This window comes from Nelumbo lutea, chromosome 1, assembly GCF_056320005.1.
Source record: "Nelumbo lutea isolate HS-2025 chromosome 1, American lotus-T2T, whole genome shotgun sequence".
Taxonomy (NCBI): Eukaryota; Viridiplantae; Streptophyta; class Magnoliopsida; order Proteales; family Nelumbonaceae; genus Nelumbo; species Nelumbo lutea.
This window is the reverse complement of record NC_142684.1, coordinates 52,221,084-52,248,019: the sequence shown is the minus strand read 5'-3', so window position 1 is coordinate 52,248,019 and position 26,936 is coordinate 52,221,084. Positions and strand designations below refer to the sequence as shown.

General features: G+C 38.4%; 1 protein-coding gene across 19 annotated transcripts; it reads left to right on the top strand.

The window, feature by feature from the left end:
• The first annotated feature begins 3,619 nt into the window (after nucleotides 1-3,619).
• Nucleotides 3,620-26,174, top strand: LOC148874633 (uncharacterized). 19 transcript variants are annotated; one of them, XM_088966379.1, is made up of 12 exons: nucleotides 3,909-4,358; nucleotides 4,513-4,563; nucleotides 5,713-5,734; nucleotides 6,257-6,308; nucleotides 6,396-10,543; nucleotides 10,646-10,953; nucleotides 11,031-11,130; nucleotides 11,218-11,350; nucleotides 23,836-24,277; nucleotides 24,393-24,596; nucleotides 25,758-25,991; nucleotides 26,096-26,174. In XM_088966379.1, exons 6-9 carry the CDS (start codon nucleotides 10,745-10,747, stop codon nucleotides 23,895-23,897), a joined length of 504 nt encoding a protein of 167 aa, XP_088822505.1. In that variant the 5' UTR covers nucleotides 3,909-4,358; nucleotides 4,513-4,563; nucleotides 5,713-5,734; nucleotides 6,257-6,308; nucleotides 6,396-10,543; nucleotides 10,646-10,744; the 3' UTR covers nucleotides 23,898-24,277; nucleotides 24,393-24,596; nucleotides 25,758-25,991; nucleotides 26,096-26,174. The 19 variants fall into 19 exon arrangements, 10 of the variants coding, with proteins under 10 accessions (XP_088822504.1, XP_088822499.1, XP_088822498.1 ...); XM_088966378.1 differs by lacking the exon at nucleotides 26,096-26,174 and having other exon boundaries at nucleotides 3,620-4,358; nucleotides 5,669-5,734; nucleotides 25,758-26,055; XM_088966377.1 differs by lacking the exons at nucleotides 3,909-4,358; nucleotides 4,513-4,563; nucleotides 5,713-5,734; nucleotides 6,257-6,308; nucleotides 26,096-26,174 and adding exons at nucleotides 24,681-24,770; nucleotides 24,857-24,958 and having other exon boundaries at nucleotides 10,406-10,543; nucleotides 10,646-10,721; nucleotides 10,780-10,953; nucleotides 25,758-25,937.
• The last annotated feature ends 762 nt before the right edge of the window (nucleotides 26,175-26,936 follow it).

Here is a 26,936-nt window from a genome sequence, read left to right as displayed (position 1 = left end):
AAGAGGGCAGAACTGTGTCTCTTCTCTCTTGAGTCTGTAAGAGATCAAATCTCAATTTGCAGGAGGTGTCTCTTGCATACAAAACCCTAGTTCGAAATCTGATATTTCTATTAGGGTTTTCTCCTCTTTTTTCTTGATTACGAAACCTCCCAATATTTTGGGAGTTATCCCAATCCAAATCAGTATTTGGATAGGGGATAATCTTAATCCTATCTGCAGATTAAGTTAGTTAACTCCTGATCTTATCAAAAGGTTACCAGATTCAAATCTAATTTGAATTTGGTCTCTTAGAGTGGATATGGTTAAAAACCCAATCCTTTTACTAACATTAATCTCAGATTTGCCCCATGAACAGGTGATCATATCAGCCCAGTTCGAAATGGGCTTTTGGCCCATTAAGTGTTCAGCGTTTAACCAGTTTCCAATCTGCTGCCCAGTTGGGCTTCTTTGTATGGCGTGTGACCCAAGCATTGATCTACACACTAGCCACATGGGTTCGCCCCAACCTTTATTACAAGGCCCAGCCGAATTCACTAAAAGACTCAGTGACCCCCTTGAGCCCATCACATGGACCCTATGGGCCCAACACTTACATTAAGTGGTCCCTGGGCCAAGCCATCTTATAAAAACCCAGGGACTGTGGGCAGGTGCAAAATTAGCCCATCAGGTATTATCCTCAATGGTATTACACTTAACCTCTCAACCCTTAATGGTCAAGCACTGCCCGACAAGAGAAGACCTCTCTCTCAACTGCAAGGAATAGTGCCGCACTCTCTACTCACATGGATCCCGGGAATTAAAACCTTTTGCAAATCTTTTGAAACCGTATATATATATATATATATATATATATATATATATATATATATATATATTAATTTTGCAAACCAAAATTCCAACGATTGAAATCAACTACCAGTAGTTTGGTTTCCATCAGAGAGAGTGCATTCCCGATCATTACCATTGTCCGACAAAGGGGCTGATCTTGTCACTATGACCACTCACTCAGATGAATTGTCAGACTGCCCCAACATGTCCAGGTTTTGACCCCCACTAAGGATCTCACTGATTGATATATCAAAGACAGCCCGATCTGACACCTAGTGATGTGTCATAATCGAGTCTAGGGGTCAGGTGTAACTTTCCAATTTTGCCCATCTATCTCCAAGGTTTAGGGCAATACTGGAAATCTGGTCCGGTTCAAGGGTTCAAGCAATCCCATACTGCATGTGCCTTGGGTTTTACCCTGATGGTCGAAACAAGCCATCCCAACACTTGGTGGCACATCAGTATCAGCCTTGGCAGGATAAATCTCCCTAGACTTATCCAATGGCTGTGAACATTTAAAATTAACACAAGTTTCTATAAGTGTTCAGTTTTAGGGTCTTATACAGAATTATACCAAACAACATGAATCAAACATGCACTTTAATTTATTTCCACTAAATAACAAAAGTACATCAAATCCGATTAAAGCTAAGGGCATACAAGACTGTCTAACACCCACACCATACAAAGAGAGCCAAGCTAGCCAACATTCAAAAGGAAGTGAGCTTGAAAGCTTAATGGGCCTAAGGCCCAATTTCGAACTGGGTTAATTAGATTAATTAAGAGATGGACAAATTTAAGATTGGATAAGATATGTCTTATCCACTTAGGAGTTTTGATCCAAATAAAGATTTGGATCAAAGAACCCTCTCACGTAATGATTAGGAAGCTGATCCAAAAAGGATTATAAATAGAGGGAGAAATACTTCTATTAAACACTTTTGCTAATCTCAAATCTTCTCTCTATTCTTGCTGCCCTATCCTATTTGATCTCCAGTTCTCGGTGTGATTAAGATTGGATCTTGATATTGTTTCTTGTTAGAAGAAACAATCTTGAAGCTGTGTTCACATCCCTACATGATTCTTGTTGAAGAATTGGGGTTTTTGTTGAAGAATCTCTTTGTTGATCCTGCGTCACCCTAAGTTATGCCATCTTTGGTAGAGGAAGGATTTGGTGAACTCTTTGGGCGTGAACATTTGCGTTGGGAACTACTGTTGAGTCCGTATCAGGTATATCCCTTCCTTAATTTTGGTTTTAGATTTGGTCCGATTTGTTTCAAGAACGAACCTTGAAAAATATAGTTTTTTTAAATCAAATAATAGAATTCTCGAAGGGGAAAAATAAATTATTTGAAATTTCGCCCAGCCACTCTACATGGTTCAGCCATCCATATGATGGATCTCCCTTCCCTTCAAGTAGATTCTTTTATAGATGTGTAAGTCTTTCTCTTGAATCACTTTAGACTTAAATCAATAATTAATTATTATTTTTCATGTTATTTGACAATTATATTGTTATTGTTATTTTTAGGAAGACGCTAGGTGTTCATTCTTTAAGTGGTGTGACCAACACGTTAAGAAAGCATAAGAAAATGAGATTTCACATGTAATGCAAGATGACGATTCAACAATAGATTTGCTTCCAAGGAATGTACTAAATGAAATGAGAATGAAATTACAAGCATATTTTAAACACAAGATATAATTGGAATTAGTCAAAATTAGAAATACGCTAACCTTGCTTTTGGTGGCATTAGTTGTTTTGATTATTATGTTACTCCTACATTTGTAGAAATTTAGGCAGAAATATGATGCAGATGAAACTTCCAATGTTGTTACATTATTAGAACATTTTGGTTATATTTTTTTGTTTATTTTTTCGTATTAAGGGTTGATAATCTTCTAAAAATTTTCTTTGTAATGATTTCATCTTCTTCCCAATTTATACTATTTCCTGATTAAATGGAAGCATCAAAGGCAACAAGTTCGTGTTAAGTTTTGGGCTGTTTTTACAAAATTCTCTTAAATGAATATAGGGAATGATAATATTACAGAACTTGTCTTCACTTTATTATCCACTCTTCACCTAATTAGAGATACATGTGTGCTTTGAATCATCCCATATTATAGTACATTCAAGCCAACTTCACACTTGCTTTAGCTTACCATTCATTAATCAATATGCAACCTAATGTTCTTACAAGCATGCATCGTGTTGATTGGGTAATCATGACACCATGGTTTCACCTGATGCTCTTATAAGCTATGGTCAGCCTTGACATTATAAGAAAAAGTGAATAAGAACAAAGAAAATATAATGTTTAAAGTTTATATGTAGATGGCCACATGGCTTGGGCAACAGAGTTCTCATTTCTATGTCAAATAAGATAATTGGGTAAAATTAAACATGTTTAAGCACATTTGAGGAGGAAGATTACTTAAAGCTTTGGTTGCATAAGGTTTTCAAGTTCAAATATTTTGTTTTTAGGATTTTTAAGTTTATTCCCAATTTCGAACCTAGTTGGGAGTTGAGTATTGTTCTGGCCTAGATCAATTTCCTGTACCTTCTTGTTAATTTCTACGTGGAGGGGCTGTTGAGATTGATTGCTTAGCCATAGGCCCAGTTCTGAAATTCGATCCATCCACCATCACTCTTTCAAGAATGATGGCGACTAGGGTTTGTGTGGAGTTGGATTTACTGCAACATCATCATCCCAGTTGAGTTTGGATAGGGACCGGACGAGAGGGTTTCTGGCAAGCACTTAAATACAAAAACCTCCCAGATTACTACGATTCTTGTTACAAGATTGGTTACAGTACATCGGCGTGTAGACATAACAAGTTCAAGACTAAATCAGACTCGGCCCCAACTGCTGATGGTCCCACTACGAGAAAAATCGTTTTTAGCCACGGTTTTTCCAGCAATAGACCAAAAATATTCGATCCGTGGCAATATTCTCATTTCTCGTATGCAGCATGGCCACGGTTTTATAGCCACTGGCTTAAATATAAATATATAATGTATTGAGACGGTGACGGTTTTTAATCTAACCGTTGCAATACATCCCCAATTTTGATATAGGAAATATTAAACCGCGGCAATTTAATTTGCGCGGGTTCTAAAAGTTTTGTCTACTTAGCAAAAATAAAGAAAACAAACAATTGCCCGTGCATTCTTGCTCTCACGTCTCTCAACTCTCTTTTCACTCTCTTTCTCTCTCTCATCTGAACCTGCTACAACTCTCTCTCTCAGTCGAATTCGCTCTCACTCTCACTTCGAAAATACCGATTTCTATTGGGTTTGCCATCAACAACATTCGTTGCTGCGCAGAGAGCTTCACCCTGTGAGAGAGAAAACTCTCTTTGCCTCACCAGAGAAGAAGATAACAGTCACTTCCATTTGGTGCCAAACCATCTTCGTTGGAGAAGAAATCTTCATCTTGTGCCAGGTTAAATAATAAATCTTCATTCGTCATCGAAGAAGGGAAATCTAGGCATCGCAGCACCACTGTTGCATAAAAAAATTTCAGGTTAGATAACAGCGGCTAAACATATCATGCACCTTACGATTCTGGTTATTTAGGGTTTTTTTTTTTTTTTTTTTTTACTTTTTAGTTTCATATTCCAATTTACAACAAAACTACGCCAATGGCTCAATGTATTGTTGTTATTGTACTTCGACAGGCCAAGCCAGTTTGAAAACCGACTTATCTATCCAAAGTAATTGGAAAGAAGGTAAGGAAATCTGTTCCCTTTAGTTTAATCGATCTATTTGTCTTTTCCTCATGTCTGATTATTTTTATGCTTAGTTTAATTACTTTGGGAAAGACAACTTTTTTGTTTTATCCTTATTCAATCATCAAATGATAATACAAAAGGTAAGCAATTAACATGGTACGATGATGCAAAAGATAAACAATTAACAATCCATTCTCCTATGGTTCTGGTTCTCTCCAGATAACACTTCAACGCTTTAAACCAGAGCTCTCTGAAGCTTCTCACTCAAAAGGGTTAATTGGTCAAATTTCCTCTTTTTAAAATTAACGAGAAGCCAGAAGGTTTTCTAATTCAAATGGAAAAGTGCATGGATCCCAAACATCAAACAAATTAAGGTTGTAGTGTTTTGTACCATTGCTGTTTTTCAAAAAACGTTTGGGGTTGAGCAAATACAAATTGATGCCAAAATGTGATTTGTCATGTCATATGATAAGATATGTTTTGGATTGATAAATACAAATTGTTGTTACTTGAAATATCAAATTTGATATTTCAACTCAAAACAACAATGATGAGTCCCTACAATCATTTTTTTTTTCAATTTTTTTTTTCGGTTGAAGTGACTCCCTTATGTAAGTAAGTGACAAATCATCATTCTCATAAATTTCTATTGATCAATCCCAAAAGGTTACATAAGAAACTGGGATGGTACCCAATACAACTAAATAATACAGCCTAGTGATTTTTTTCAGTCGCTTTTTTTTCTTTTTAAGTTGAAGTTCTGAAAAAAATATGAATGATATTCATCACAGTGGAATCGGAATCAAAATTCCTAATCCTTAGTATTGAAATTGGAATGATCTGTTCCCATAATTTTCAACTAGTAATTGTAAAAGAATATACATGACATCCATACTTTTCAACTAGTACAATGTAAAAGAATATAAATAGCTTAGCTAGGATCAGCTAAGATCATACTTTTCAGACCTCCCTACCCCTCCTCCATAAAGTGAGTCAGCTAGGAATGCATGCCCATCTAGATTGCTTTAAATGATTTCATTTCTGGTACTACAATTCCTATCCTTAATATTATTTACTTATATTGTTTGTTGTCAATTTATAGGATTAATTATACTCATAAGGAATTTTGTGTGGGCTTTGTGACAGCTAGATTGCTTTGGAAAAGGATGTAAGTAACAACTTCATTGTTTAATTTGTTTATTCTTTTGGCTATTTTTTTTTTTAATATTGGAATGCCATGGATTGTGCTATGGATATGCTTTACATGATATTGGAGTGCTATGGATATGCCGCTGGGTTAGGGATTACATGAATCCACCACATATATGCGTGTGCGTTTGTGTTTTTCTTTCTAATTCTAATGTTAATAATCTTATATGGTCATGAAGAATATGCTAATCCATGTGGGTTAATTCTAATGTTTATAAGATTAATTGATATTGGAGTGCCATAGGTTATTTGTTTATCTTTTTATGTTTATATTCTTTATATGATATCATATTGCCATGAGATGTGTGAACCAACATAGTGGTGAGCTTTAGGGAACTTTATAAATCTGTTATACGTTTGTTTATCTTTTTTTTTTTGTTTTTTCTTAGTCAAATACAATTATCAATTGACAACAATGCTTCTGCATGACAACTATTAGATTTCATGAAATCTAATTTTCTTTTATATACTAATATTACAGATTGATAGAAGCATTCAATGATGGAGGATAGGAGTTGGATGTATATGCAGAGGTAAAATTGCTACAAAGAAAAGATTTTTATATATCTAGGTTAGATTCAACATTTTAAGGGCTCATATTTTATCTTTGGTCAATGTAGGAATACAAGTGAATTCATAGATGGAGTTGTTCAATTTTTGAACTGGGCTGAGGCTAATTCATCACAGGATGGAAAAATTGTGTGTCCATGTATAAACTGTTGCAATGGTAGATGGGCAACAAGGGATGAGGTGGCAGGCCATCTTTTTGCTAGGGGTTTTGTAAATAATTATAGGCGTTTGGAATTCCATGGGGAAGAGCCATTGCCTCGTGTACCAAATCATGAGCCAATAGCTAACCCCAGTGAGATACATGATGGTATTCATGAAATGTTATATGATACATTTCCAATGGAGAATGCTAATGATGAGTTTTAAGAGTTAGATCATAATGATGAAGGGGAAGCTGATATGAATGCCCGAACATTTAAAAAGTTATTGGAAGATGCAGAACAAGAGTTATACCCTGGTTGCAAAAAATATTATAAGTTATCATTCATCATCCAATTATTTCATATAAAATGTCTAAGCAATTGGAGCAACAAGTCATTTGACATGGTAATTGCTTTGATTAAAGATGCTCTTCCTGAAGGTGAAAGGTGTCTGAAGATCTATTATGAGACAAAGAAGATAATCAAAGATTTAGGATTCGGGTATGAGAAAATAGATGCATGCCCCAAACACCGTATGTTGTTTTGGAAGGAGAATGCAAATTTAGAATCGTGTTCTCATTGTGGTGAATCAAGATGGAAGAGAGAGACATCAAGTTCGAGGAAAAATAGTAGGAAGGTTGCTGCTAGTGTTCTTTGACATTTTCCTTTGAAGCCGAGGCTAAGGAGGTTGTTTATGTCATCAAAGACAACTTCTGACATGAGGTGGCATTATGATAAACATAATGATAGTGATGGGGTGTTATGACATCCTGCTGATTCTATTGAAGAGATGAGAGATCCATCATATGGATGGCTGAACCCTATAGGTAGGTTGGGCGAAATTTCAAAAATTTCTCTCTCTCCCATGTGAGAATCACATTCCCTATTTTAGAAAACTGCATTTTCAAGGATTAATCTTGAACCTAAAATGAACTGGATCTGAAACCAAAAGGTAGGAGAGATATACATAATACGGAGTAACAGTAACTCCCAACGAAGGTGTTCATGCCCAAGGAAATCACCAAAGACTGCTCCCACTGAAGATGACATAGCATAAGGTGGAGCAGAATCAACAGGATGACTCTTCAGCAAGAACCTGATTCTTCAGCAAGAATCTGATGGAGGGCGAGTGGGCACGACTTCAGATCACCTTTTCTGCCAAAAGGTGATATCAAGAACCCTTCTTGATTGCTCCTACTAGTGGAGATCGAACTGGCAATGGCGGCAACGACAGGAGAAGGTAAGAGCAGAAGATGGCGTCAGTCCAACTGCAACTGCCTTTTGTCTTGAATCAGTAATCTTGAAGGATTAATTGGGGTTTGCCCTTCTCCTCTATTTATAGCCTTAAAGAGAGGTTCTCCTAATCCCATTAGGAGTTTCTTAATCCAAATCTTGTATTTGGATCTGGACTCTCTTTAAGAGATAAGGATAATCCCTTATCTTATGGGCAGATAAAGATTAACCTTCCTAATCTGATCAGGAGTTTCCTGATCCAAATCTCTATTTGGATCTGGACTCTCTGAGTGGATAGGGACAATCCTTTATCCTATCTGCTAATCTAAATCCTAGAACCGCCCCTCTTTAATTAATCATATTAAACCAGTTCAAATTGGGCTTTAGGCCCATTAAGTCCATGTGCTCACTTATCCTCCAAACTGCTGCCCAATTGAGTATCCTTGTATGGCGTGGGACCCAAACATTGATCTACACATCAACCACATGGGTTCAGCCCAGCTTTTGTTACAAGGCCTGGCCGAATTCACTATAGGAAGTAGTGAACCCCTGAGTCCATCGCTATGGGCTTTTAATGGGCCCAACGTTTACACTAAATGGTCCCTGGGTCAAGCCACCTTATAAAAGCTCAAGGACTATGGGCAGATGCAAGATTAGCCCATCAGGTATTACCCTCAATGGTTTTACACTTAGCCTCTCGGCCCTTAATGATCAAACACTGCCCGACAAGAAAGGACCTTTCCCTCGGCTGTAAGGTACAGTGTTGCACTCTCTACTCACATGGATCCCGAGAATTAAAACTTTTTGCAAGCATTTTGAAACCATAATATATATATGTATATCTCTATATAAATATATTTTGCAAAACAAATTTCAATGGTTGAAATCGGCTACCGGCAGCTTTGGTTTCCATTAGAAAGAGTGCATCCTTGATCATTCACTTTGTCCGACAAAGGGGCTGATCCTATCACTATGATCACCCACTCGGATGAATTCTCGGACTGTCCCTACATACCCAGGTTTTGACCCCTCTAAGGATCTCGCTGATTGGCACATCAAAGACAGCTCAATCCGACACTTAGTGTAGTATGATAATCGAGTCTAGGGGTCAGGTGTAACATTCCAGATTTGCCCATCTATCTCCAAGGTCCAGGGCAATATTGGAATTCTGGTCCGGTTCAGGGTTTCAAGAAAACTCACACTGCATGTACCTCAGGTCTCACCCTGGCAGCTGAGACAAACCACCCTAACCAACTTGGCGGCACATCAGTGTTAGCCTTGGTAGGATAAATCTCCCCATATCTATCCAACAACTGTGAAGATTCTAAACTAACACGAGTCTCATATGTGTCTAGTTTAAGGATATTACACAGAAACACACCATAATAACATGAATCAAATATGTACTTTATTCATTTACATTAAATGTCATAATGTACATCATTCTGATTGGAGCTAAGGGCATACACTATCTAACATCTACTACGTGGCAAAGTTTTGACGCAAAACATGGAGATTTTGCCTTAGAGCCTCGCAATATCCGACTCGGGTTAGCTAGTGATGGGTTTAATCCATTTGGTATAATGAGTGTTTCTCATAGCACATGGCCAATACTTCTATTTCCTTATAACTTGCCCCCATGGTTGTGTTTAAAAAAGCCATTCATTATACTATCATTGCTTATTCCTAGCCCTTCTGGACTAGGGATGAACATTGATGTGTACCTGCAACCCTTAATAGAGGATTTGAAGGAATTATGGTATGTTGGTGTGGATACATATGATGCATTTACAAAGGAATTTTTTCGACTGAGGGCAGTACTATTATGGACTATAAGTGACTTTCTTGCTTATGCTTACTTGTTAGGTTGGAGCACAAAGGGTGAATTAGCTTGCCCATCATGTAACAATGAAGCTTGCTCCAAGTGGTTGAAGCATGGAAGAAAGTTTTGTTACATGGGCCATAGACGATTCCTGCTACCAGATCATTGTTTTCGAGCTGAGAGGCATCGTTTTAATGGTGAAGAAGAATGGAGATCTCCACCAAGAAGGTTATCCGGATCTTATGTATTGGGTAAATTGGATGGTCTTAATTTAGGAAAAAGGAAAAATAGAGATGATGGGAATGACGAAACACAAGAAAAAATAGGTTGGAGAAAGAAAAGTATCTTCTTTGAGTTACCATATTGGAAGTCATTAGAATTGTGTCACAATTTAGATGTTATGCATATCGAGAAGAATATATGTGAAAGCATCGTAGGGACACTATTGGATATTGAAGGAAAAACAAAAGATTCTTTGCAAGCACGTCTTGACTTGCAAAAGATGGGAATTAGACCAGCTCTTCACCCTAAGTCCACAACAACCAATAAATTATTGGTGCCTCCTGCATGTTTTACAATGAAAAAGGAGGAGAAAACAAACTTCTGCAAAGTTTTGAAAGATGTTAAGTTTCCAGATGGGCATGCATCTAATATTTCAAGACGCATCAATCTTCAATCTCGCAAGATACTTGGATTGAAAAGCCATGATTATCATGTCTTAATGCAGCAACTACTTCCATTAGCCATGCGAAGGACCTTGCCTCGTAATGTTAGTTCAGTTCTAACTGACTTGTATAGCTTCTTTAGAGATTTATCCTCTAAAAAGGCAACCGTAGAGGATTTTCCAAAGTTGGGAAGACGAATTGCAGTGACACTCTCCCACTTAGAGACAATATTTCCACCCAGTTTTTTTTGACATTATGATGCATTTTCCTATCCATTTAGCAGATGAAGCTAGAATAGCTGGACCTGTACAGTACCGTTGGATGCACCCCATAGAGAGGTATGCTTTGCCTTGGTATATTTAATTTAGAAGCAATTTCAAAAGTCACATTATCTAGTTAACCAACCTTTTTGATTTACTTACTGACTTATTATTCTATAGGTACCTACTTACATTAAAGAAGTATGTACGTAATAGAGCATTTCCTGAAGGTCTATTGCAGAAGGATACTTGGCAGGTGAGTGTTTAACATTTTGCTCTATGTACTTGGATGGGGTTGAGACGCGATTTAACAGGGGAAGGAGAAATGATGATGTCGAGGTTGTTGAAATGGAAGAAGAGTGGGCTATCTTTTCACAAACAGGTCATGGATTTGGGGCAGTTGATGTGATTTACTTAGGCCAAGAGACATTAGAAAGGGCACACCGATACATATTGTTTAATTGCCAAGCAGTCAATCCATACATTCAGTAAGTTTAATTTTTCCTAAATTTATTCAAAGACATTAAATTTGGATGCTTAACTAGGTGTTTGACTTGATAATCAGGCAACATCATAATGAAATTTGGAGGCAACGCTGTCGAGCTCCACTAAAAGAGGTAGAAAACATCCACCATAAGGAGTTCCCTGAATGGTTTAAGAAAAAAGTAAGTAATGGGGATTAAAATTTGTAACTTTTAAAACTTTAGTTCAAACCAAGAAATAACTCAAATTTTATATTATTCATGAAATAGGTTGCAATTCATCGTGGTGATGAGAGCTTCTCACAAAAACTTGTTTGGTTATCTGAGGGTCCATTTCCAATGGCAAGGACATATCATGGTTGCATTATGAACGGTTACCACTTCCACACCAAAAATCGCGATGGTAATAAAATAGTGGTGTTTGTGTAACTGCAAAAACTTCAAGCTATTCAAGTGCAAAGGACAAAAACCCCATACAAGGGAAAGTTGGTTATTATGGGGTTTTAACAGATATAGTTGAATTAAAGTACTATGGAAACCTAAAGATATTGCTTTTCAAATGTGATTGGGTTGATGTAAATAGCAAACAAGGGATGAAGACTGATGAACTTGGTTTCACACTTGTCAACTTTGAGAGATCTTTGAATACTCCAGAGCCATTTTTGTGTTGGCATCTCAGGCAGAGCAAGTCTTTTATGTCCATGATCCTATTGATGTTACATGGCCTGTGGTTAGGAAGGCACACCTAGAGACAACTTTGGCATGCAAGGGGAAATGCAAATGGAAGAATTTGATGCTATTGTGGAGAGCATTCCAGTCAACCAACATATTTCAGGAGATAATGCCTTACTAATTGGTGATTATGTTAGTTGGGGTAGAGATGACATTCAGGGTCTAGAAGTTCTAATTGATGACCCCCAAATAGTTGCTGAATTTGAAGTTAACCAAGTCTCCTTGATGACATGGATGAAGATGATACTATAAATGATTACGAGGATGAAGAAGATAATGACTTTGATGATGATAGTGATTATGCTGATTAGACTATTTTTTTTTGTTCCACTCATGTTTTTTGGTTATTAATAAAATTTTTGAGATGATGACCAACAAATCACACTATTCAATGTGAAATCTCCTAAGACCATTATGTTAGTTCCTAGAATCCAGAGTTTAGTACTGTGGTGTTATTCAATGTACAGGCTCTGATCTCAGTTGAAACTGAAGAACCCTTTTTGCTTGTGGTAATAAACTCTGAAGCAGAAGTTCAACCAACAGTAGCTAAGGGAAGGTCAAACTTTTTAATTAAAGCAGCTAGCTGCTGCAGCCTGCAACTTATATATGTTTTGAGTTGTAGACAACTCTTCTCTCTTTATATAGTTTGTATACAAATTTTGCCATATCTATGGAATTGTTGGGCTAGCTCCTATTCTTTTGTGTCTCTTCTACTTCTCTTTCTTTGTTATTGTTGTTGTTGTTGTTGATGGTGATGATTGTTCTTCTTTCTGTTGTCAGTTGCTTTTATTATTGTTTCTTTCTTTTCATTTTTGTGGTTTCTGTTGTCAATTATTTATGTGCAGAGACTGCTCTAAGCTCTTTCGTGGTAGACAAACAAGGGTCCTAGATTCAATCTGTCGGATCCAAACAATAGAACATATTTGGACCAGTCTGGATCTACATTTTTAGTCCATAATTAGTGTGAAGTGTTTATTGTGTTTATCTGTAGAAATTTTATATAAGATTGCCCCTATATCGAAGATTTGTTGCGGGCCTAGTACTTAGCACATGTTGAGAAGAATAGACCATATGGTTTTGGTGTGTGGTCGGGTTTAACTTTCTTGACCCGCCAGGATCAGTTGCTATTGAACTGAAATACAGCTCTTAAAGAAAAATGTGAAGTAAAATCTGAAATCAAAGGACCAGCTTCCTATTGGGGGTGTTATCCCAATATGAATTGTTTTTCTGGTTGTGAGTTCCAAAAACATGTTTTCATCCAATGTGCAAAAAGGCCATAAGGTTAGGTCTGTAAGCAGTCCACCCCTCCCAAGACCCTGGATAGCCATGTCCAACATTTGGTATTGGCCCTTGAGTTTGCATTCCAATATTTTCTGATATACTACTTTGTCTGAAATGTATTTCATATTTTTCCAGCATTCAAATTTTACAAGTATTTGTGCCGATGACCATTTTAAGTTTATATATCTATGTATAGCATTCTTTTTGTAATTATTCTGGAGCAATGACATCATATTCTTTGTTTTTTAAAAAGGAACTTCCTTCCTAATAAAATTGCTATTTCCTGGAAAACACATTTCAGAAACAAACACATTGAGACAGACCGGGAGGGTTAAGGACATTGGTTCCAGCTTAAAGAGCCAACAAACCAAATTTAAAAAAAAAAAACTAGAATCAGAAAAATGCCCCTCCCTAACCACTTAGTGGCTAAGTTGGATGTGTCCACACAATTTAATATGGCTCACCTCCAATGCCTCAAATCTGTATAGGTAAAGATATAATGAATGTCTGTCCAGAAGAATATTCACCATGTCATCTTCTTGCTTTAGCTTCTGCTGCTTGGCTTGGTGGTGCTATTTGTGCTTCAGCACCAAGAGCAACTGCAGCAGATTCTACATGTGTAAGGAGATACTCATAGATCTTCTTCCTAAGTCTGTCAATTGTCTCTGCAGGAATGCAGGATTCTTCTTCACCATCCTTAGAAGAACCAATCTCATCTAACCAGTCATTACATTCTTGAGATGAGACAGTCTGATGCCATTGGTTGCTCGTGGAGGTCATGTAGTAAATCTCTGCCAGGATCATGGCTGCATGACAAGTACCACTGTTGGGATGGACCCACTGAGATCCCCTTCTTATTTTTGTATGATAGAATACTATGATATCGTACTAAAGTAATATTTGTTAGTTTCCTAGTTGAAATTGGAGTCTATGAAGGGTTATTTGAGCCCTTATGCTGAGTTTATGAATAGAGCTTTTGTGATTAAAATTTTAGAGTTGATTTGATGAACAGTAATTGTGCTTTTATTATTGTTTCTTTTTTTATTTTTTATAATTAGAGTTGATGAATCCCAGAGGAGTCATGTGCAGGAAGCTCTCAAATAACTTGGGCTGTTTCTTTTTTCTTTTTTCGAATCTGATGGGTGATTTGCGTAAATTAAGCTTGTTCTTGTTCTGTAACTTGCTTTTCACTCGGCCATTCATGCGTTTGAGGTGGATCTATTTTTTTTCCTTTTTTTAAGTGAGGTTTTGGCTCTAGAGGGAAAGATTTTTTGTCCTAAACCTAGTTTTTTGTTTTATTTTTGCTACAAATTGTCCTAGACTTAGTTGGTGAGTTGGTTGGCCAATTGAGGTAATTGAACAGTAATGCTGAGTAGAAGATCAAGACTGCAATCAGTCTTGAACCCTAATAGATTTTAGGTTAAGAAAAACAGAAGAAAAGTGAGAGGAAGGAGAAGGAAGAGAAGAGAAACAGGAGAACACAAGGGTTTGAAAGGAGGGACAGATTCTAACACATCTGCCGCCGCCACTCTCTTAGTATTTATAGGTTATGTTCAGTACATAGAAAAAATGACAGATGCCCTTAGTACTTATATGACAAATAAAGTAAATAAAAACTGAAATAAATAACAACTGAAATAACAAACTGACCCCAATTGACACTATTATGACTGAAATAAATAATTACACATGCTGTCCTACGAACACAGTGGGGACCATTTCTGTGGGGCCCACATCAGTGTTCTCTACATTCCCCCTCAAGTTGGGAGTAGATATTTATCATTCCCAACTTGGATAGGTCTGCCTCTAATTTCTTCTTTGGTGCAACCTTAGTGAGGATACCCGCGAGCTGCATATTAGATGTGATATACGGGAGACACACTTCTTGTGATGTGACCCTCTCTTGCACAAAATGTCGATCAACTTCGATATGTTTAGTTCTGTCATGCTGCACTGGGTTGTTGGCTATATTAATAGTTGCTTGATTATCACAATACAACATCAAAGGCTTTTCATAGTCAATACCCAGCTCTTCATGTAGTGATCTCAGCCATAAGATTTCAGTCACTCCGTTAGCCATTGACCTGTATTCCGCTTCAGCACTAGAGCAGGAAACAACAATCTGCTTCTTACTCATTCAAGAGACAAGGTTACCTCCCACAAGGGCACAATATCCAGAGGTAGACCTTCTGTCATCAACACTCCCAGCCCAATCGGCATCTGTATAGACCTCCACCTTCATGTGATTATTGTTCTTGTGCAGTATACTTCTACCCGACATCTCTTCAAGTATGCTAATATTCTCCCTGCCACAAGAAGATGAGAAGTTCTAGGGGAATGTATGTATTGGCTAACAACACTAACTACATAATTGATATCTGGTCGAGTGAGGCAGAGATATAGGAGTTTTCCGACCAACCGTTGGAACATAACTTTGTCTTCAAGCTGCTCCTTGTCCTCTGCACTAATCTTGTGATTCTGTTCAATGGGTGTATCAGCAGGCTTAACACCTAACTTTCCAGTTTCCGCCAATAGATCTAGAACATATTTTCTCTGAGAGATAAAAATCCCCTGTTTAGATCTAGCAACCTCAATACCCAAAAAAGCACCATAATGCACCAAGATCTTTCACCTCAAACTCTTGATGAAGGAGCTGTTTGAGGGACTCAATCTCATGGCTATCATTTCCTGTCACCACAATATCATCAACATATATTGCAAGTAGTGTCAGAGAGGGCTCCACCCTCTTGATGAACAGTGTATGATCTGACTGGGCCTGTACATAACCAAACTTTCCAAGGGCTAATCTGAACCTATCAAACCAGGCTCTAGGTGACTGTTTCAAACCATACAATGCCTTGTTCAGTTGGCAAACCTTCTTACCTGTCTCTGTATCATAGAATCCAGGAGGCAACTGCATGTAGACCTCTTCCTATAAGTCTCCATTCAGAAAGGCATTTTTAACATCCATCTGGAACAAGGGCCAAGAATGATTTGCTGCAAGGGATAACAGAACTCGGATGGTGGTCATCTTGGCTACTGGGGCAAAGGTTTCCAAGTAGTCTATACCATAAGTCTGGGTGAACCCCTTTGGGACCAGCTGGGCTTTGTATCTTTCAATAGAGCCATCAACATTATGCTTCATAGTGAATACTCATCTACATCCAACCGATTTCTTTTCTTTTGGTAGGTCAACCAGTGCCCAAGTATTATTCTTCAACAGGGCATCCATTTCGACTTGCATTGCATCTTTCCATTCTGGAACTGATAAGGCTTATTGCACTGTTCTTGGATTAGGGACATTGGCAATGGAAGTGAGATAGGACTGATAAGAGGGAGATATGCGATCATAGGATAAGAACTGTGAGGTGCTGTGAGCTGTAGATGTGGTGCAATGCCGTTTCCCTTTGCGGACGGCAATAGGGAGATCAAGGTCATCCACAGGAGGGGAAGTGGCAACAGTGGAAGGTGTCTCAGTAGGCTCTGGATCTAGAGCCGTGGAAGGAACTGGAGTTGGCCGGGACTGCTGATGACTAGGATCAACCTACCTGCATCGCCTATGATAGACTCTCAACTTCTGATCCCTTTGACCACCCTCACCACTACAACCTTCATCACTCGGTGGAATAGGTAAAGGAACAGCCCCATTCCCACTGCGCTCCCCCTAAGGAAAGAGGCTCAAAATCCAACTCTCATTGCTCTCCCCTTGAGGAGAAACCCTAGGATAATAGGGTGTCTCCTCAAAGAAGGTGACATCCATGGAGACAAACCTTTTCCCTGAAACCGGATCATAGTAGCAATAACCCTTTTGAGTTTGTGCATAACCGAGGAAAATGCATTTGGAGGCCTTAGGTTCAAACTTGGAATGATGAGGCTCGAGAAGCTGAACGAAACAGGTACATCCAAAGGTTTTAAGGGGAACAATGAACAACTCCTCGTCTGGGTATAGAAGGGAAAAAGGGGTTTTCATATCAAGAACCTGGGAAGGAACCCAATTAATGAGATATACTGCCGTGAGGATAGCATCACCCCAGAAGCGAATAGGTACATTGGAGGTAAACATAATATGCTTCTAGCCACCTCCAAGATGTGCCTATTCTTCCTTTCGGCAACGCCGTTCTGCTACGGTGTATGAGGGCAAGTGCTTTGGTGAATAACTCCATGGTTGAGAAGGTAGGAGGTCAATGGCTTAGCAAAGTATTCCTTTGCATTATCAGATCTAAGGACTTTGATTTTGGCCACAAACTGAGTGAGAATCATCTGATGGAAGTTTTGGGTCATAGCAGGAACCCCATCCCGAGAACGCATAAAATAGACCCAAGAAAAGTAGGTATGGTCATCAACAAACAGTAGAAAATATCTGTACCCACCCATAGAAGAGATGTGATATGGCCCCCAAACATCAGTATGCACAATATCAAAAGAGGAATTACTCCTTTTATTACTCAAAGAATAAGAAGTTCTACAATGTTTGGCAAACTCACAACACTCACACCTCTTCAAAGACCTGAAAGACAAATGACCTAATCGATTATGCCAAAGCATAACCGGACTCACAGATTGAAAAACAAAAGACTTCTTATCCACTAACTCCTCTCGACGAGAACTCTCTCCAAGCAAATAGATCCCATTCGTCTCACGACCAGTCCCAATCACCTTCCTCGTCTCCAAGTCCTTAAAAACACATTGGTTAGGGAAAAAGGTTACTGAATAGTTCATATGTTTGGTAATACTACTGATTGAAAGCAGGTTAGTATCAAGCTTAGGAACATGCAAGACAGAAGATAAAGAGATAGTATCCGATAGCTTGATGTCACCCTTGCCCGAAATGGGAACAAGAGAGCCATCAGCAATGGATACTCTATCTCGGCCAGAGGACAAGTGATAAGAAGTGAACAATGATGGCAAGCTGGTCATATGGTTGGATACACCTGAATCTATTACCCAACAGTGGTTAGTATTACCTGGAGCTGAAGCATGGTAAGCTGAGGCTCGAGTATCTGAATGTGCAAACGCAGATGTGGCAGGAGCTGATGGTGACTGAGACGGCTGAGCTGAACTCCCAACTTCCTTTTCCAATTGTACGAGGGCAGCTCGAATAGCGGCTAAGGTCTCTAGGGATGTGCTTGATGAGGATGCTGAATCAGTGTTCACAGCCACATGAGCATTACCCTTCTTATTTCTTAGTTTTGCTGGGACCAAGTGAGGATGCAGCTTCCAACAAGTATCTTTTGTGTGCTTAGGTTTCTTGCAATGTTCACATACTAGGTCCCGTTTATCTTCCTTCTTCCGGTCCCTTTCTGGATCATCCCCTGACTTAGGTTTAACAGTTGTCAGGGCTGGGAAAGGGGGCTGAGGCTGCATCATGACTTTTCTCCTGGTCTCTTCACTATGCACCAGGGAGTATGCTTGAGAGAGGGTCACACTATCTCTGGTCAGTATCTGTTGCCGCACAATGTCATATTCTGAATTCAAGCCAGCCAGAAACTCAAACACCCTATTTGTCTCGACTTGCTTCTTGTGAGTCTATGCATCTTTGGAACTCTCCCACTCAAGGGTCTCTAGATGGTCAATCTCATGCCACAAGGATTTCAAGGTAGAGAAATAGACAGAAACTGGCTTCTCTACCTCACATTTCAGTTCATAGGCTTTGGCAACATTAAGGGGTTGGGAATAGGTTTCTTTCACAACATCCCATATCTCCTTGGTTGTCTTTGCCCACGAGTAATTTTGGCTAATATGTGGCTGCATAGAATTACACAACCATGCCATAACCAAATAGTTCTCTTGAACCCACTTGGTGTATGTTGGGTTCTCCTTGGAAGGTTCTTTCACATCTCCCAAGAGGTAACCCAGTTTTCCCCTTCCTCCAATAGCCATCATGCCTGATTGAGCCCATTCCAAGTAATTTGACCCATCAAATCTCACAGTTGTAATCTGAAACCTGGTTTCAGATACACTACCATAACCGTTGTTCCCAAAACTACTTTTTCCCTGATTTTTAAACTCCATCTTTGTCAAGAATCAGTAGCTACAAACTGTTAGAGCCACTACACTATAAAATAGCACTTGGACAGTCGGTCACAACCAGAAAACAGTATGAAATCAATGCAGGTCTGATCTGAAACCAATCTGTAATCACAGTATATGCATGAACTAGTGTAGGCCTGATCTGAAACCAATCGGCAATCACAGTATATGCAGGAAACCAATACAAATCTGTTCTGAAATCAATCGGCAATCACAGTACCAGGCAGTCTGTCAAGTTTTTTATCCCCTAGAAGAGCTCGAAGCCAAAAATAGGTCTGAAACTAGCTTAGAGAGCAATCTGAGATGCAGGAGCAGAATTAGGGTTTCAATCGTAGGTCTGGAATAAGTGCTCAGCCACACTCTCCAAGCAGTCTGTACAGTTAGGACCTGTCGTAGGGTCAATATGAAACCCTAAAACTGATCACCTCTGAGAGAAGGGGGTTTGGCCCAACAGTCAAAGCCCTAGATTAGAGAGAAAAACCTTAAAGCAGTTCGGCCTCTCCTTCTAGATAGGTCCAACCTATCTCGACTGATAGCAGTCTCTGGAAACTAAATAAAACTTACTTATGGAATGCTGTTCACTGCCTTCCAGGGTTACCTGAACCCTAGCCTTCGCTGCTTCTTCCTGATTACCAACTCTGCAAGCCGCGGCAAGTCTTCAACAACTGTGAACCTCTCCTGGTAATCTCCAAGAATCAACCGACGAATACTTCTTCATAAGCTTCCAGCCCTAGCTAGTCCTCATGTGGTCGGCTGGACTAGACACACATGAGAAGCCCTAGATAGGCTTTGATACCAAGTAGAAGATCAAGATTGCAATCAATCTTGAACCCTAATAGATTTTAGGTTAAGAAAAGTAGAAGAAAAGTGAGAGGAAGGAGAAGGAAGAGAAGAGAAACAGGAGAACGCAAGGGTTTGAAAGGAGGGATAGATTCTAACACATCTGCCGCCGTCACTCTCTTAGTATTTATAGGTTATGTTCAGTACATAGAGAAAAGGACAGACTGCCCTTAGTACTTACATGACAAATAAAGTAAATAAAAACTTAAATAAAAAACAACTGAAATAACAAATTGGCCCCAACTAACACTACTATGACTGAAACAAATAATTACACATGCTGTCTTACGAACACAGTGGGGACCACATTAGAGTTCTCTACATGCTGCTTGCTGACAAAGGCAGAAGTTAACAATAATGCTGCAATTTTCCTTTGGGATTGACCCAGAAATAACAACCATGAGATAAAGAATTGTTAAAAGATATATAGATAGATAGATAGATTCAGGAGCCTTATCTAACATCTGTATGTGATGATACAATTGTAGTGGCTGTTTGTTCTGAATGACTACTTGATTCATGATATCTTAGATCAGCGGTGTGATGTTGGTATGAGAAAATCCCCCCTCTTCGACTGCTATCTTTGCCATCTCCATGAGCTCTGTCGCTCTCTGTCTTCTTTCTTCTATCTCATCTCCCCCATCCATCAGCTGGACTATGGCCTTCTCCACTTGTTCTCTCCTTACCAGCACCCCAACCTTTTCTTCCTTTCCCCACTTACATTGGACATCAACACCAATCTTGACTCCAATCTTGAGAATCTATACAATTAGCTACTCATTACAGAACTACTCTGCAAACATAGGTCATGTTATCATGGGCACACCCACACAAACCCCTTCTAGTGTTGAATTCCACCCACAGTGTCAAGAAGCCACCTATGGCCGAGTGAGACAGGATTAATACCTGTGCACCCAGCTCTGAATCAGGAGACCTCTCCCTTTGGCCCTCTCCTCAAAGCCTTCCTTCAACAACCATTCCTCAAAGGATTCATTGTTATTTCTGACTATCCAAATGAATGGGTGGTTTGTGTTAGACAGTTTTGTATGCCCTTAGCTTCAATCAAAATGATGTACTTTATGAGTTTATTGTAAATGAATAAAAGTGCATATTTGATTCATGTTCCCTTGGTATGTTTCTGTGTAATACCCTTAAACTGGACACTTAACGAGACTCGTGTTAGTTTAGAATGTTCACAGCCAGTGGGTCGGTCTGGGGAGACGTATCCTGACAAGGCTGACACTGTGGTGCCACCAAGTCGGTTGGGGTGGCTTGTCTCATCTGCCAGGGTGAGACCCTAGACACATACAATGTGAGATTATTTGAATCTTTGAACTGGACCAGATTTCTAGTATTGCCCTGGACCTTGGAGATTGATGGGTAAAACTGAAAAGTTACACCCGACCCCTAGACTCGATTATGATACTGCACTAGGTGTCGGATTGGGCTATCTTTGATGTACCAATTAGTGAGATCCTTAGCGGGGGTCAAAACCTGGGTATGTTGGGACAGTCTGAGAATTCATCTGAGTGGGTGATCATAGTGACAGGATCAGCCCCTTTTTCGGACAAAGGTAATGATCGGGGATGCACTCTCACTGATGGAAACCAAGACTGCCGGCAGTCGATTTCAATCGTTGAAATTTGTTTTGCAAAATATATTTTATATGAGATATAAAAGTACATAAATTATGGTTTCGAAATGATTTGCAAAAGGTTTTAATTCCCGGGATCCATACTTGAGAGAGTGCAACACTTTTCCTTGCAGCCGAGGGAGAGGTCCTCTCTTGTCGGGCAGTGTATGATCATTATGGGCTGAGAGGTTAAGTGTAAGACCATTGAGGATAATACCTGATGGGTTAATCTTGCATCTGCCCACAGTCCCTGGGTGTTACAAGGTGGCATAGCCCAGGGACCACTTAGGGTAAGTGTTGGGCCCATAGAGACCATCTGATGGGTTTCAGGGGGTGCACTGTCCATAACAGTGTATTCGGCCAGGCCTTGTAACAAAGGCTAGGCTGAACCCATGTGGCTGATGTGTAGATCAATGTTTGGGTCCCACGCCATACAAGGAAGCCCAACTGGGCAGCAATTTGGAAGGCTTAATGAATACATAACCCTAAATGGGTCTTAAGCCCATTTCGAACTGGGCTAATTTGATTAGTCTTTAAGGGGCGAATTCTGAGATAAGATCAACTTATAGGATTGAGCCCACACCCTATACACTCAGAGAGTCCAAGATCTAAATGAGATTTAGATTTGGAAGCTTCATAATTAGATTAGGAGCTGACTGATCTAATATGCAAATAAGATAAGGATTATCCCTTATCTTAAAGGGACTTCTAATCCAGATATGATTTGGGTTAGCAACTCCTAATGGGATTAGGAGCTGATCCCTTTAAGTCTATAAAAGGAAGAGGGGGCGGCAGCCTTTAGACACAACATCACAACAGACAACCAACTGTCTTGTCTTTAGAGCTGAGATCACAGAAGAGAGAATTCTGCACCCTGCAAATACTCTCTAGCCGCCTCCTTCCTGTAGCCGCCGCCTATTGCAGTTCGATCTCCATTGCTTGGGAGAAATCAAGATTGAGTCTTGATTCCAATCTTTTGGAGAAAAGATTGGTAGGAGTTGTATTCACAAGCCGCCCAGGTGATTCTTGGGAAGAATCAAGTTCTTAGGAAGGACATTGCTGATTTTGCTCCACCCGGCACTGCGCCATCTTCAATGGGAGCAGATTTTGGTTTCTACCTTGGGCGTGAACACCTCCATTGAGAGATATTGTTTTTCTGTATCAGGTATCATCTCCCTCTCCTTCTTTTGGTTCAAATCAGGTTTAGTCTATGGTTCAAGAATGATCATTGAAAATATGATTTTCTAATTAGGGAATTCGATTCCCAGTTGAAGGGAAAGAAAAATTTTTGAAATTCGCCCCCTTTATTCCGCAATTTTGGGCGTCCATGTGATGGATTTCCTATCCCTTCAGGAGACCTGAGCATCCAGCCCTGAATCAGGAGACCTCTCCCTTTGGCCCTCTCCTCAAAACCTTCCTTCAACAACCATTCCTCAAAGGATTCATTGTTGTTTCTGACTACCCAAATGAATGGGTGGTTTGATGCTTCTAGCCCCAACCCAATCTCTATCAACTATGGAGGAATCAGTCTACAGAGGCTGCCTAGACAAGCATAGACAACAGACTTTGGAGTTCTAGAATCCAACCACTCCAAGTCTTATGTGCTGATGGAGCAGAAAGTCCCTTGTTTTGAGAGTGGCAGGGTTTGGCCACAGCTGCTGATCAGTTTGAGTTAAACCATTCCTTTCTCCAAACAAGAGATTTAATGGGTTTGACAATTGGTAAACCTTTCCTTTATTAAAGAGAGGTTGGGCATGGGTTGACCCTAACCACTATTACAGCTAACCTCAGCCCCAGCCATAGGTCAACAGCTGAGAAGATGATGACAGAACCATGTATTTTGGTGCTGGACCTGTTCCCTAACCACTCAATGGACAGTGGTCTAGGTCGAAGGTCACTCAATTAATGTGGCAGCCTTCTGCCATTAATTGTTGGGGACTTGGTGCAGCTTTAGTTCAGCAGCTTGTTCATTAATTGATATTTGGGCACTTGTTCTTTTTCTTAATTAACCTCTGGTTTTTCTGAAAGAGTAACTTAGAAATCTGATCTTTTTTAGTTTAATTATCAGTTCTGAAAGAGTAACTGATATTTGGGCTAAGATTTGCTTCAGTTCTGAATTTGATTCATCTAATCATAGTTTAATTACATTTCATTTAATGATTCATATTTGAGTGAATGATTATGCTTATAAACAGAATCATATCAGTTGTTTAGTGTAGATGATCTATGAACTATGTGCTCAACTTACATGATCTTATCAGTCTAGCATTGAGGGACACACCTCAAGAAAGACTGAATATTGAGGGCCACACCATAGATGAGCTTTTTTTGTTGCACCATCTGATTTTGATTCCCTTGGATTTTTTTTCTAGGGCATCAAAAAGAAAATGATCTCAAACAAATCGAGTGCAACAAGTCCCAAATTCTCAATTAAATAGGGAAGTTGAAGAACAAGAGACTGAAACACAACAACCACAACAATCTCATTTGCAACACCCTCAAGCTTCTCAACCCAAGTAGACCATTTGCCCTCTCATCATTCTCAGGAGGAAACAGAAGACCAATTATCCCCACAAACAGAGCCCTCACAGCACAAAGAAAACAAGCGGCCCCACCTTTTGTAAAGATGTGTATAAAATGAATGATAATGAACGTATTTCTGTATCTTTTAATAAGTATGGTCAACCAGAAGATGGAAAATTGTCTCAGTTTATTGACACAATAGCATGTATTGGAAATATTGTACCTGTCGATGTGGATGGTTGGAAGAAAGTATTGAATACAACTAAAGATCGTGCTTGGGGTTTTATCAAGGTATTCTTTTCAATTCATTCACTATTTGTATTTTGGAGCTGAACATTTTTCAAATAATCAAATATGTGTAATGAACTATGATATATAAAATCTCATTCTTACATATGCAATGCAGGATAAGTTTGATGTTTCAGATGATCATAAAGAGTGGTGTTTAAAGGACCTAAATGCAAAATGGAAGCAATGGAAATGCATTCTATATCTGGATTTTTATAAGCCTGAGGTTCCAATGGCAGAACAACTTACTCCTCCAATGGATCTTGTTGTTAAAGAGTAGTGGGCAAATTTGCTTCAAATGTGGCAATCGGAAAAATTTAAGGTATACAAATTAAATTCATTAAAAATGATTTCTTATTTAAACACATACTAATATATTGTTTTTCTTTTTACTTTTCTTCATTAGACATTTTGCAAAGTAAATAAAAACAATCGTGCTTTGAAGAAAATAAACCACTATGCAGGAATAAAAAGTTTAGCATGGATTCGTGAAGAGGTAAAGTTTCAATTTTATATTTTCCGAGTAACTATTAAAATTTATTTGCTAACCATAAGGTATTAATTTTGTATATATGAAAATAGGCAGAAGTGGTTGGGGAAGTATTAGACATAGCTACTCTTTTTAAAAGAACACATACTCGTAAGGATGGAAAACCTATCGATGGTGCATTTGTAGAGATTATGGTATATATTTGGATTTTTTTTATTTATGGTGTTTTTATAACTGCATATAATTTTATAAATTAAATTGTTTAGTTATTATGTCGTAGTTAAAGATCGATGAACTTGCATCCTTTCAACAAAATAATGATCCTCAGAGAGAAGTGTTATTGCCCAAGATGATATTTTTTCTCAAATCATCGGTAACCAGAAAGGCGTAATCGAGTGCGCATGATGGTATTAGGTCCAACTCCAACATATTTATGGGGACCTGAACCAAGGAGACGTATCTCAAATATTGAATTGGAGAATGAAAATCGACAATTAAAAGATAAAATCAGTGACTTAGAGGGCAAAATGAAGGATATGGCTACAAAATTTTTTTAATTAAGGAATCTTGTGCTAGATAGATAAGGATTATTTCTTACAATAGCTAAATAATTATATATATACCAATTGGATTGACTATATATGATAATAATGATATTTGTTTATTGTAATTTAGGTCCAAAATGCTGAAAATGTTCCTTTAAATTCTCCACACCACATGCATTCCTCTGCCAATACTTATAATGTAGTGGTAACCCCACATGAGGTAAATGTATGGTTATAAAATACTAATTTATTATAAATAAATAATATTTAATATCTTTACTGTTAACTCTTAGGAAAAAAGAATTGGGAGCATTCCTTCACATGTGGGCAACAATCAATTTGTTCGATGTGCAAATGAAAATTTGGATGAGATATTTTTAGTAGGATATAATAAATGTTATTTCTCTTGGAAAATAGGATTATAATCCTAAAATGATTTAATGTGCAGGCATTCAAACATGTGAAGCTCCTACCTAGGACATGATGAGAAAGGGGTGGCAAGACGTATACTTGTTAGTGAAGATCCTAAAAAGGTGGTGTGTGATGAAGCACTTGGTCATGGATGGTGTGAAATATCCTTAAAACTAGTAATGATTAATGACATAGTTTTGTTGAGAAAATGTGGTAATACGGTAACTCTTGGAGATGCACTTGGATCTTGCATTGCATGGGTTAAACAATGGTAATGTATAATGCATATAAAACTTTTACATTATTTAATTTATATATCTAATTATTGACATCAATTCTTATGTATTCGTTTTTGTTGAACATGACAAATCGAAGTTTATAATCCAAAGCAAAGGTCGTGAGTATGATGCACGTGCATATAATCAACTATTTAGATGCAATGAGGATAATTTTGTTAATTCTCTTTTTTTTTTTTTGGTGATGAAAAAAATTTATTAAAAGTGTGTATTGAACAAAGATTAGTATGAATGTTTTGTATAAGTTTGTATAGGTTTTATCATACAGGAACAGTGAAATTAATTTTTTTTTTTGTAATGGCATTCATCTAAACTTAACTGAGAAACAAGCCTTTAACAACATTTTACTGTTGCTAAAGGTGTCATGCAGCAATGGCTTTAAATGTGGTTATATTTTGTGATGACCAGTCTACAACATCGATTTTTGACTCTAATTGTTGCTATAAGAATTTTATAGCAACCGTTAATGTAAAAAACCGTAGCAATACATAAGAATGATTAATACTTTTAGCGACGGTTTTACTTAAAACCATTGCTATTTCTATTTATTCAATAATAGCCCACATTCTATAGCCATGGATAAAATCGTTGCTATAGAAATTTTTAGCAACGGTAACAAATAAATCCGTTGCAATACTTTTTTTTTATTGTAACGGTTTAAACCATTGCTATAGGTATATTTGTAGCAACGGTGTACAAAATCCTTGGCTATAGACTTTAGCCACGCCAATATCCACCACCGACAAAAAATCGTTGCTAAACTGTTGCTATATCCTTTAGCAACGGTTTTTTGTATCTTTTTGCAATGGTTGTTTGTTGCTAAAGCCGATTTTTCTTGTAGTGTCCCAAGAAAACTACGAACCCTACCACAAAGCAAGATCAAGAATGGACTGATCTTGGTGAAAGATCCTTGTAAAGGC